General features: G+C 36.4%; 1 protein-coding gene across 1 annotated transcript in view; it reads left to right on the top strand.

Moving 5' to 3' along the window:
• Window positions 1-31: 31 nt before the first annotated feature.
• sap30bp (SAP30 binding protein) overlaps window positions 32-12,300 on the top strand; it is a 15,504-nt gene continuing 3,235 nt past the window's right edge. The window contains exons 1-5 of the mRNA XM_079826353.1: window positions 32-147; window positions 990-1,114; window positions 4,294-4,338; window positions 6,559-6,601; window positions 11,446-11,550. Coding sequence (XP_079682479.1) covers window positions 57-147; window positions 990-1,114; window positions 4,294-4,338; window positions 6,559-6,601; window positions 11,446-11,550 — 409 coding nt within the window. The 5' untranslated portion in view covers window positions 32-56. The remainder of the gene's footprint in view (window positions 148-989; window positions 1,115-4,293; window positions 4,339-6,558; window positions 6,602-11,445; window positions 11,551-12,300) is intronic.

Genomic DNA, 12,300 nt, shown 5'->3' with positions numbered 1-12,300 from the left:
AGCATGCGCAGACGGAATATAGACCGTTACGTCACCGTTGTGCGCCAGCGCTAAACATGGCGAGCAAAAGGAGTGCGCTTCTCTCTTCATTAGCGGCTTATGGCGATGATTCAGAGCAGGATTCAGACCCAGATACAGATGATCAAGGTATAGGCTCTAAGAAAAGTTAGGAAAAGTATGAAAATATTGGGAGTTTGCAACACTGATGGCTTTGTTGTTGTGCCTCTTATGCGCCACTAGAAATGACAGCGAATGACAAAATGCGGTGAAATAGACAGAATATTTATATGTAAATAGCTTATTTTGTGAAATATATTACTGTTATGTGCTTACCCAACTATTTATCGATGGTTGGCTAGTAAGGAATTATTATTACGATAGTCGTGGAGTGCTGTAAGATGGCACTACGCATAAACAGACTTGTGCCCTATTTTATTTACTTATAATAAAGTAGGTTTTTTTATAACTATGTTCTTCTGGTACTTTATGTAACTTTATGCTTGTGACGTTCATTGTTACGACAGTAAAACGACGGTAACTTGTCGTTAACCTATACTGTTATCAAAATGATATCATATTAATGTATTATGAATTTACAGTTGTAACAATAACTTGTTGTAACCTATAGTATATAGGCTACCCCTGTAACCATATCCAATTCAACTCAAAATCTTTTATCACTGTTTTTTTTTTAACCGTATTTGGCTGATAATTTGTTCTATGTGGTTAATCATACTTCTGCCTTTATGTATTTATGAATTTTCTTATTCAGTTTGTCTTCTTCTGATCTATATTATATAATGTTAATACATTTCAGTGTAAAATTTTTAGATGATTTTTGTTGGTAACGAATCTGGTAGTATGTTGTAAGTTGTAAACCCCCCCCCCCCCCCCCCCCCCCCCCCTTGATATCATCAGGAATGAAAGTCAAGGTTGTTGTGAATATCTTGAACAGTGTACTTGAAAATGTTTATGTTTTGTTTGTGCAGAATCAGAATCTCATGGTGGATTGGTGTCGGCTAGTTACGGAGAGGATGACGTGAGTCGTGTGGAGGAGCCAGATGAGAAGCCCTCAGAAAATGAGGATAGTGATGAGGACAGCACTAGAAATTCGGTCAGTTTTCACCACATCTTTCAGTTTAGGGTCAGACCATTACATTCACATGGCCTCCTATTCCTCAAAATTATCCTGCACATTTATTTTAACTAGAGGAGACAAGAGCCAATTATAACAAAAGGTAATTGTAAACATTTTTTTTGCAAACATAAATTAACAAATGACTGAGATGAGTACTTGATTATGTAACTTTCTGTTAATAGTATCATTAGGATAGATAGATAGATAGATAGATAGATAGATAGATAGATAGATAGATAGATAGATAGATAGATATGTAGGCAAATTACCATTTGTTTTAAATGGACATTATTCCTGGCGTCAGGTAATAGAACTAGTCCCATATAAAGGTTAGAAACTATTTCATAATGTGGATGAAATTTAGAAGCCCAAAAAAGTGCATCAATCCATCATAAACGTACTCCACACAGCTCTAGGGGGTTAATAAAGGACTTCTTAAGCAAAGCGATGTCCATAAAAATACCAATATTTAAAACGTATAAAAACTAAATTAACTAGCTGCTGGCAGACGGCCTACGCAAATCGACTTACCCCGAAAGAGTAACTCCTTGACGCCTCTCGTAGATCAAACAAATATAGGGCTGGGGAACAAACTCAAGCGCCTCTTCTCTTATATCGAAGTTCTCCAACATTTCTCTTAAAAAATTCTCGTTGTAGACTTCTAATTTGTGACCGGTGTTTTGTTTTGCTTTATCTTCTGCGCTTCTGCGTTCGTCAATACACATGCGTCAGGTCCGGGGATACTCTGTCACCGTAAATCAATGCGTACGGCCGTCTGTTGAAAGCTTTTTATAATGGATGAATGCACTTTTTTGGCTTAAATTTTGTCCTCCATTCACTGCCATTTTAAAGCTTGGAAGAGCTAGGACATTTTTTTTATATATCTCTGATTGTGTTCGTCTGAAAGAAGAAAGTCATATGCACCTAATATTTATTTTCTCAACATTTAAAGGGTTAGTTCACCCAAAAATGAAAATTAGCCCATGATTTACTCACCCTCAATTAGGGGTGTAACGGTACACATATTCGTACCGAACCATTTCGGTACAGGGCTTTCGGTTCGGTGCATGCGTGTACCGAACAGTTTCCGAATGCAATCTTTAAGTCGGCTTGTTTTAAGCACGGAACACACTTCAATCCTAGTTCCCACAGAAACATATTAAGTATTCAGTTCATTTTATCACGATAAATGCCATTTTGACGCTCTTTAATGTGACGTGACTGATCAAGTGGCCGCGCGCGTGTGAACGCGATCGATCATCTCTTCCTAAAGAATAAACATGAATGAACATCTGAAGGTATGTTGAGGATACATTACAACTTACTGTCACATATCATATGTCGTGTAATTGCTCAATCAGTGTTTCACCGGGGGAAAGACCTCGTTATAACTGCTTGTAAACTAAACAATGTCATGTAGCATCACATTTACCTCAGAATTCATTCAATGTCCATAGAATTGTATTCACTAGAGAAATCAACTCTTTCACTAAATATATGCACTTTATTAGCCTATATATTCATTATATTCTACTGAACCTGTTAGTGATGTCTTGATTATTTCATGTATGTTTAATAAACCTGTTATGAAAATGACAGACACTGTGTATAAATGATTATATTTCAACAAAACAGAAATAACTATTTTATCATTCGATTTAGAAGTTAATGCAAAAACTGCCTTATGTAAAGTTTACTTGTTTGCGTACTGTGTTATTTGAGTGTTGATTATTATACCTAGAAATAAATAGCAACTGAATTCAGGCTAATAGTTTGGGCTCTGTTGTCAACCTTTAATATGAATGTGCAAGTAAGGGCTCCCTATATAGTTTACAGCATTATCTTCAATACACTTTTAGTTATAATTTAATTCATTTAAGGACAGACACTTTTTTTTCAGTAAACCACTGTTTAATAAAAATAAATAAAAAGCAATTTAGTAAAACTGCTGTACCGAACCGTGACTTCAAAACCGAGGTACGTACCGTACCGTCAGTTTTGTGTACCGTTACACCCCTACCCTCAAGTCATCCTAGGTGCTTATGATATTCTTCTTTCAGACGAACACAATCAAAGTTATATAAAAAAATGTCCTGGCCCTTCAAAGCTTTATAATGGCAGTGACTTGTTGGTTCGTTTTTGAAGTCCATAAAAGTGCATATATCCATCATATAACTGCTCCACACGGCTCCGGGGAGTTAATAAAGGCTTAATAAATGTAAGAAAAATATCCATATTTAAAACTTTATAGACTAAAATAACTAGCTTCTAGCGGTCAGCAGTACGCGATTTGACTTGCGCTAAAAGAGTAACCCCCGATGCTACGTTTTGTTTTACTCTATTCTCTGCGCTTCTGCATAAGTAAATACGCATGCATCAAGGGTTCACGAGTCAAGGGTTACTCTTTTAGCGCAAGTCGACTTGTGTATCGCTCACCCAAAAGCCCAATAACTAGTTACTTTAGTCTATAAAGTTTTAAAAATTAATATTTTTCTTACACAAATGTGCCACTTGGCTTCAGAAGGCCTTTATTAACCCCCCAGAGCCGTGTGGAGCAGTTATATGATGGATATATGCACTTTTATGGACTTCAAAACGATGTAACCATTCACTGCCATTATAATGCTTGGATTAGCCTGGACTTTTTAAATATAACTCTGATTGTATTCGTCTAGGATGACTTGAAGGTGGGTAAATCATGGTCTAATTTTAATTGTAGTGTGAACTATCCCTTTAAGCAGCTTTTATAAATGTGTGCCTTAGAAAAAAATCATTGCTTGTGTGCATCTTGAGACAAAACAATGGCACTGACATAGTTTAAGATTAGTCAGTGCAAGTTGCTTTCAGTTAAAACATCTCAAACATTCCTTTTAGTCTGGGACTAGACTTAAGCCGTGTCTGTAAAACGGACATAAGTACTTAAAGCTTAAATATGTTTTTTATATAAATATATCAAAGTAAATTTACTATTGCCCCTCTTCTGGTAATAACTTTTATTAATGGATTTCCCCTGGTCTGTTTCATAATTAGATTCATCAGAAAAAAGTCCCTACAGTCAGAACTGAATTCCCAGAAACTTTCCACACCTGAAGGGGGAGCTCATGAATATGGTTTGGTAATGTGGCTTTAAACCCTGTTCGTTTTTGTTTTCATAGGAAGAGGAAGAGTCGGACTCAGGGCGGACCCAAGATGATGTGAAGGTATTTGACCCCACCTAAATTCCCTGTTCAGGGTATCAAACTCAAGAAACATCCTTCCTCAATTGAACGCAGTCAGTGTTATTATTGGTCTCATAATACCGCTTCACTCCATCTGAGGATCATGTTTGAACTTGCAGAGAAGAGTCTTATGAGAGTAGTACAGCATACCCTTACAATATTTTATTTATTATTATTTATTGAACATCAGGTTTATAACAATTTTGTTTTGTTACTCATTCATTTGAAATGTACATAGCTTCTTTCAGCGTGTTTAAAGATTATCCTGAATTTTTTTTTTTTTATCCCTTAGAAAACAGTACTATATTGGTACCATGATAATACCATGATTAATATACTATAAATGCTGTAGCTGTTGTAACTAACAACTGAATGTACAGTACACTACCATAGAAAAGTTTGGGATCTTTAAATGTTTTTATTTGATTGAAAATGCAGCGAGTCATATTGTGAAATATTTTTGCATTTTAAAATGTAATTTATTCCTGTGATGGCAGAGCTGTATTTTCAGCATCATTACTCCAGTCTTCAGTGTCACACGATCCTTCAGAAATCATTCTAATATGCTGATTTGCTGCTCAAGAAACATTTCTTATTATCATCAATGTTTAATATTTTTGTGGAAACTTTCTTTCAGGAATCTTTGTTGAATAGTAAGTTCAAAAGAACAATAAATGTAAACATCTTGACTATTACTTGACTTTTTTTTATCTTAATGATCCCAAACTTTTGATTAATAGTGTATATGGTGCTTTGATAGTGTCAGAAAACACATTTATGTTGCTGTTTTACGACCAGTGTTTTTCATGATTAGTTCTAATAGCGAGAATCTAAATTCCAAGTAAACTAAAAGGAATTCAGATGTGCAAAGCACTGCAGTGGCAAGTTATTTCATGCGCTGAAATGACTTTTTCACAATAGTAGCTTCTTGTGATGTTGCATAAATTTAGAGCCACACCCCAGAGAGAGAACGCTGTACTTTATGATCACTAAACGATAAAAGAGCATCAAAACATGTTTTATGAAATGATTAAATTATGATTGCTTAATAATGATGTTTTCAAATGTAAGAGTTATAGTGCTTTTTCCTTTTATGTGGGTTCAGTTCATTTTTGTCCTTGACTGTTGTTCACCAAAAATTACAGTTCTCGTTTACTCGCACTCTTGTTATTCCAAATTCATATGGTGTTGTTTTTCATTAGCCCAAAAAGGGGAATTTTAAAGAATATTTTTAGACTGATTTTCCAAAAAGAAAAACATATGGGTTTGGAATGGCATGAAGGTAACACTTCCTTTTAAACGCAGGCTGTAATCTTCACTTACTTAAGTGTCTTATAACTTTATGATTCAGACTTTTTTTTTTTTTGTCTTCAGTGCATGCAGGAGCATGACATTGAAATAGTGAAGGGTAGCTCCATTAACCCGTGGTCCCATTTTTGGGCTAATCTAAATGAAAAAGACCTCTTTTAAGGCAGCCCCCCTGCGTCAGTGGAGATGGATGGGTCCTTTTTTGTATTGCTATAGTGGGTTTTCAAGTGAAAGGACTGTTGTTAGGATTTGCGCTTTTGGCTACAAGAGAATCATCTCTTAGTGAGTCATATGTGCTGTGCTGTCCTAGACACATTTTCTACTTGGGCACTTTTACGAGACAATTCTTCCATCTGCACATCCTGTTGCTGAGTGACTGTATCTGAGTTTGTGTAAAGGAGGACAGTGATGAGAGGCCCTGTGTATTTTACTATTCAGGGTTTTTGCACTTCGGTGCAAATTTCATCACGCCTTGGTTTTTAAGCTTCCCAGGAGAGACATTTTGTTTTAAAAGCTACAGCAAATGAATTAACCTCTTCTCTTCTGAATAGCTAGTAGTGTATAAAGATGTGTTAATGAACAGTTATATTATGCTGTATTTACTTTGTATAAATATATATAAAAAAATAATGTGAGCTGGTAGTTTAGTTTTTGCAGTTTACACAAGGGGGTGCTAACACTTTTGTTAAATCAACAAGCAGGCACAGTTATTAGTTGATTCTGCTGATAATGCCAAAATGGCCAAATACCATCTGATTAAATGGTTTAAAAAAATATCGATTGGTTTATCATAATTCATCTTATGTGGATGTACAAGCTAGCTTGAAAGCACTTACAAAATTAAATGTATTATTGATTTTCGATATGCATGTTTCACCTTATCTTCTATTATAGGATGTCCTGGAAGTGGAGGTTAAAGACCCCAATGAGCTTGTTGGTAAGTATCAAATTCCCTCATCTTCAAGTATAATACCTTTCCAAACATTGATGTGTGTTTGTGCTCCAGCCAACATGGTGCCAAGTGCTTTGTAAGAAAGTGGTTGAGGTGTGTGTTTGTGTATCTTAGCCGTGCCCAGGAAATGAGTGATCCAGGTTAGATGGCTTGAGTCCTGTTTTATGGCAACTCTGTGTGATATTAGTTTGATCATAGTGAGACCTCAGGATCGTCACTTTCTAAAGACAATATCTGATTTAGGACTGTCATTATTTCTTACAGGTTAATTAAGTAATAAGTAGTATTAGCAACAGAAGAAGCAAAAAACACTTGGATTGTATTGCCTGTTCATCAAAGTCATGAATTTTTTTCATACATTTTTCTATGAGTGTATTTTTTTTTTTTCCCTTAAGGCCCATTCACACAATATTTACCCCATATATATATATATATATTAGTATGTGTGAATGGGCCTTAAGGGGAAAAAGAAAAATACACATATGCATACATACATACAAGCATATATATATTTAAAGTTGGGTGGAATCTAAATAATTGCATGCATGATTATAATAAGCATGCGCTGCGGTTGTCACCTGTCGATTTAAATGCTCAAGCTCTTTAAAGTTGGGTAGATTCTGATTTGCTGTCAATATTTTTATCGTTCATCAGCTGGATCCTTCTAATGGTGATTCCAACAATGTCCTTTGTATTAATATCATTATAGCTGCGGTGTGGACTTCGCTATTCTCATAGAATTGTAACAATTATTATAACTTTTATAGTTATGGTCCTTGGCGTGAATGGGTATCTCTTGTCTGTTGATAGTCTCCCATCTGCCTTATTGGCAATTTGTAAAGCACGTAAATTGTAGTATTAAAAACTAATTTATGGGCACTTTTTTTTTTACTTCAAGTTATGTGCAAATATGTGCCATTAGCAGCACTGAATGGAAATTGAAATGGGAAATTGTGTTTTAAAATATTATACGTCAGCTTTAATATCTATGTGGTATTATTACTTCATCCTGATATATAGTGTCGTTTTGTTTTAATGAAAAAACTTTGTAATGTGCAACATTATAAACAACATAACACATGCAGCCGGCACTGGAAGTTTGTGAAGTTTACATTCCTAAACTTTCGCTGTGTGTTTATGTATAAAAACTATATTTATAATGCCACATATCTTTCTGATGCACTCAGAGACCGAATATTCAACTTTTACAATTGTAGGGAGTTACAGTAAACAAGACATTTGGGCGAGTAACTGAACGTTCCACTTTGTCTTGTTTTTCTTCACATTAAAATGTGAAAAGATCAGAATAGACCGTAGAAAGGAAGGTCTTGCTGGAGACTCAAAGATTTGCTTTGTGGTTGGGAGACAGAAGATCTTTAGATTCGCCTCTAATTTTCCCTCCTTCTCTTTTTTGAGTCTTTCTGAGATGGGAGTTGGTGTATGGGCTTTGTGTGTGTTGGTGCCACTTGTTTGGGTGAACACTGAGCTCTGAAGATGCCTGAGAAATGAGTCACTTACAGTCAACGCATGATTACTCTGATGGAGAGGAAATGACACAAAATATGACCCTAGGGGAGAGATCTGCTACTCAAAGATTAGCTAAAATCCCACTGTAAATTAAATCAGGAATAAGAAACATGTCTTGAAAGCAGCATTGGGGATTTTAGGGGTTTTATAGAAGACCCCTGTCTTGCCAACATTCCTGCACACACTTGCTGCCTGCTGCTACCACACTTACTCTAATCACACTGTAATTAAGACATGCGTGAATGCTTTATAAAACAGCTTTCAGACCAACTACAGTTTAATCCACAACAGCCACAAATACAATCACAAAGTCCTGTAAATAGAAAATGTAATAACTTTGGTATAAAATTGTGCCTGTGTTCTAGGTAGCTGCCGTGGTGTTGCTATGCGATTGCTAATAGGGTTGGGTAAAAATAATTATTTCTCGATTTTAATTATTTATGAACTGATATTGATTCTTAAATGACCACGTCTATGCTGGTTTCAGTTGATGAGTGAACATTGTAGCGCACCTACCATCCAATAAATCGCAGTAAGCTTTGTGCTTTTGTCATTTTTTTATATGAACCAAAGTCTCAGACTTCAAATTCTGACCATTTTATTTAAGAAATTCAAACAATAAATACAGTTTAAATGCTCTTTAATGCTGCATGGCGGATCATTTTTGCCGCCTCAGATCAAGCAAATCAGCACTTGTCATGAACGGATCATCTCTTCCACTTTACTACTAGTTAAAGCGCAAAATAAACATAATTCACCCTTCTCCGCTTGATTGACAGGCGATCTGACCAGTCACATCGCCGAATCTGCCGTTTTGTCCGACAAAGCAGTCAGGAGAGTTAGTAGATTAACATTGGTGGACTTGAACTTGGAAAAACAGTGTATACTGACGTCTTTCCACGGTTGAAACAACATTTCATTACCATTACCATTACCCAGCCCTAGTTTCTAAGGTGTTCTGGGTGGTTTCTAGGTGGTTGCTTTATGTATTGCAATAAACATAAAATATTTAGTTCCTAATCCTATATACACTGCCTGGCCAAACATTATTATGTTACTAGCATGTTTTTTATTTGGCAAAAGTTCTTCTAACCCTAATTGATGGAGTCCGTAGCTTTTCATTTCTTAAACAGCCATGTAGGAACTAGGAACTAGGAGTTGCATTCATTTTTAGTCATGATCTAGTCATCCAAAAGACTTTCAATTAATTTGAGGTGCCAATTCATGTGAAAAATGATTCTTCATGCTCCCTCCCAACCATTCTTTCACAATCTGAGTGATGAATTTTGGCATTGTCATCCCGGAATATGGCCATTATGCGTCTTCCTACATGGTTGTTTAAGAAATGAAAAGTTACACACACACTCCATCAGTTAGGGTTAGAAGAACTGTTGCCAAACGTATAACATGCTAGAAACATAATAATCACTGCAATAATGATCCAATCATAGACTCTTAAGCATTTGCCTATTTAAATCCAAACAGTAACTTTTTTTGGCTGGGCAGTTTATATAATCAGCAATCAATAGTTTTGTTTTTCTATTATGTCATCTACAATGCATCATGGGATTGTAGTTCTTTCCCTCATGGAAGCCCTCTACCTTTTGTCTTTTTCTCTGATTTTAAAATACTTTTTTGTCTGATTTCAAATCAAATCAAAGTTTGAAATGTTATTCACCTCATAAGAGTAGGAAAAATACCTGAACAAGTGCACTGGCACTGTTGCACTCTAGATGACACATGTTTCGTCTTAAATGTAAGTTTATGGTACCCCCTTTTTTTAAGCATGAGCAATAAGAAGAGTGAATCAGATTATTTTAAATGCTATCTTTGTATTATGTTATTTTCTGCTTAGAGCAGCTCTACAGGTGTGCATGATCTGTTTTGCCACAAGGTTGTTCTCAAATGTTGAGTTTACGTAAGGTAGCTTTGGCTGGAAAATGCTTTTACCTTTCCGAAATTCCGACCTACCTCAGCAAGTTTCCATCGCTAGAGGGCCGGTTTCTACATGTTTATGTCTGTGTGTGAGTGTGTGTGTGTCTGTGCATTGCTTTGGGAAGCAAGCCACATCTAGAGTGCCCCACCCAGCCCTTCCCTGCTTGTGTGTGTGTGTGTGTGTGTGTGTGTGTGTGTGTGTGTGTGTGTGTGTGTGTGTGTGTGTGTGTGTGTGTGTGTGTGTGTGTGTGTGTGTGTGTGTGTGTGTGTGTGTGTGTGTGTGTGTGTGTGTGTGTGTGTGTGTGTGTGTGTGTGTGTGTGTGTGTGTGTGTGTGTGTGTGTGTGAGATGTGTTTTAACAAATGGAGGCATGTTTTGGCCCACAGTCACTGCCTCAGATCTGCCCAGAACAGCAGATAGGGGGAGGAAGGGTATGTGGGATTGAGAAGAGAGGAGGTGAGGTGAAAGGGAATTCGGCAGTGACCTGTTCCAACCAGTATGGTTTGAATACTGTTCACTGCTGCATGTGTATGCAACCACAAATTCCATTTCTCCGTAATTCGCTCCAGCGATGTCTGGCAAAGACTGCTGATAGACCCTTCTAGTTAGAGGGAATAAAGAAAAAATCCCAAAACACATTTCTTGAAAATGCTTACGAAATTGTAGTAGTTCAGTGTCATTTTAAAATTGTGAAAATAAAAAATATAGCTTGAGGTTAAGGTTGCATACGGAATCCAGAATGTTTGTGTGTTTGGAAACTTCATACCACCGATGGGAGAATTTTCATTTATGTTTAATTTCTTTTTTTAAATAGATTAGTATGTGCTCATTTTTTTAAGTTAATTTGTTTAACACACACACACACACACACACACACACACACACACACACACCGACCGATCAGGCATAACATTATGAAGTGAATAACACTGATATATTTCTTCATCACAGCACCTGTTAGTGGGTGGGATATATTAGGCAGCAAGTGAACATTTTGTCCTAAAAGTTGATGTGTTGAAAGCAGGAAAAATGGGCAAGCGTAAGGATTTGAGTGAGTTTGACAAGGGCCAAATTGTGATTGCTAGACTACTAGGTCAGAGCATCTCCAAAACTGCAGCTCTTGTGGGGTGTTCCCGGTCTGCAGTGGTCAGTGTCTATCAAAAGTGCTCCAAGGAAGGAACAGTGGTGAACCTACGGCTGGCCCGCGTGGTCCGATAAAACGGAAGAGCTACTGTAGCTCAAATTGCTCAAGAAGTTAATGCTGGTTCTGATAGATAGAAAGGTGTCAGAAGGTGTTTATACTGTAAAGTAAATTGCAATATACATGTATTACTGTCTTTAAATGAGTATTTTCTTTCTTCTTTATAGCACAGTTTTCGGAGAAGGTGCGGAACATGTCTCCTGATGAGATCAGAATTCCTCCTGAACCTGCCGGGCGTTGTTCCAATCATCTGCAGGTTAGATTGTTGCTCTGTTCTATTTGAGATGTTCTTGACTTGCTGCCATGGGGTCCAATGAGAGAAATCTTGACAGCACTTGTTTTTGATAGATGCTAGTCTCAGATTTCAGGTCCAGATCACATATGCACCAGTTTCAAATGCATATTGCACAAATAAATAACAAGACTGGGCCAAAATCAATTTGTATCTAATTGGTTGGCTGGTATGCTATATCCAGGAGTTTACATGACAAGCTTTGTTGAAGACTGCTGCAGTGCACTGTTCACGTTTGTGATGTCCTTTTAGTAATACATGAGATCCTCAAGGACACTTACAGTTGTGAAAAATCAGAACTTAACCAATGACTTTTAGACATAATTTTTGGAAATTGTTGCATGATTATTTGAATGAGTACTTAATGACTTTGATAATAGACTGCTGCACAATAATTTGTACATAAACATGATGTTAAAAAGTAGTTGGACAATTTAAATGTCAGTCGGATGGCCTCTTCTGTAACACTTTGCAATACAGTGTCTTTTGTGAACTACATTAGTTTACATGAACAATAAGTAATGAGCAATTTTTCCACAGCAATGATTAATCTTAAAGGTAATTTCAACATATTTTTTTAAAAATAAAATGGCGTGTCCGTTAACATTAGTTAATGTACTGTGAAATAACTTGAGCAATCGTATTTTTAACAACTTATATTAACAAAAATGAATACATGCTGTAACAAAATATCTTGCTCATTGTTAGTTCAGAATATATGCTGCAAAGA

Source organism: Gobio gobio (assembly GCF_949357685.1).
Source record: "Gobio gobio genome assembly, chromosome: 10".
Classification (NCBI taxonomy): Eukaryota; Metazoa; Chordata; class Actinopteri; order Cypriniformes; family Gobionidae; genus Gobio; species Gobio gobio.
The sequence above is the reverse complement of the archived record's forward strand: the minus strand, read 5'-3'. Positions and strand labels throughout refer to the sequence as shown.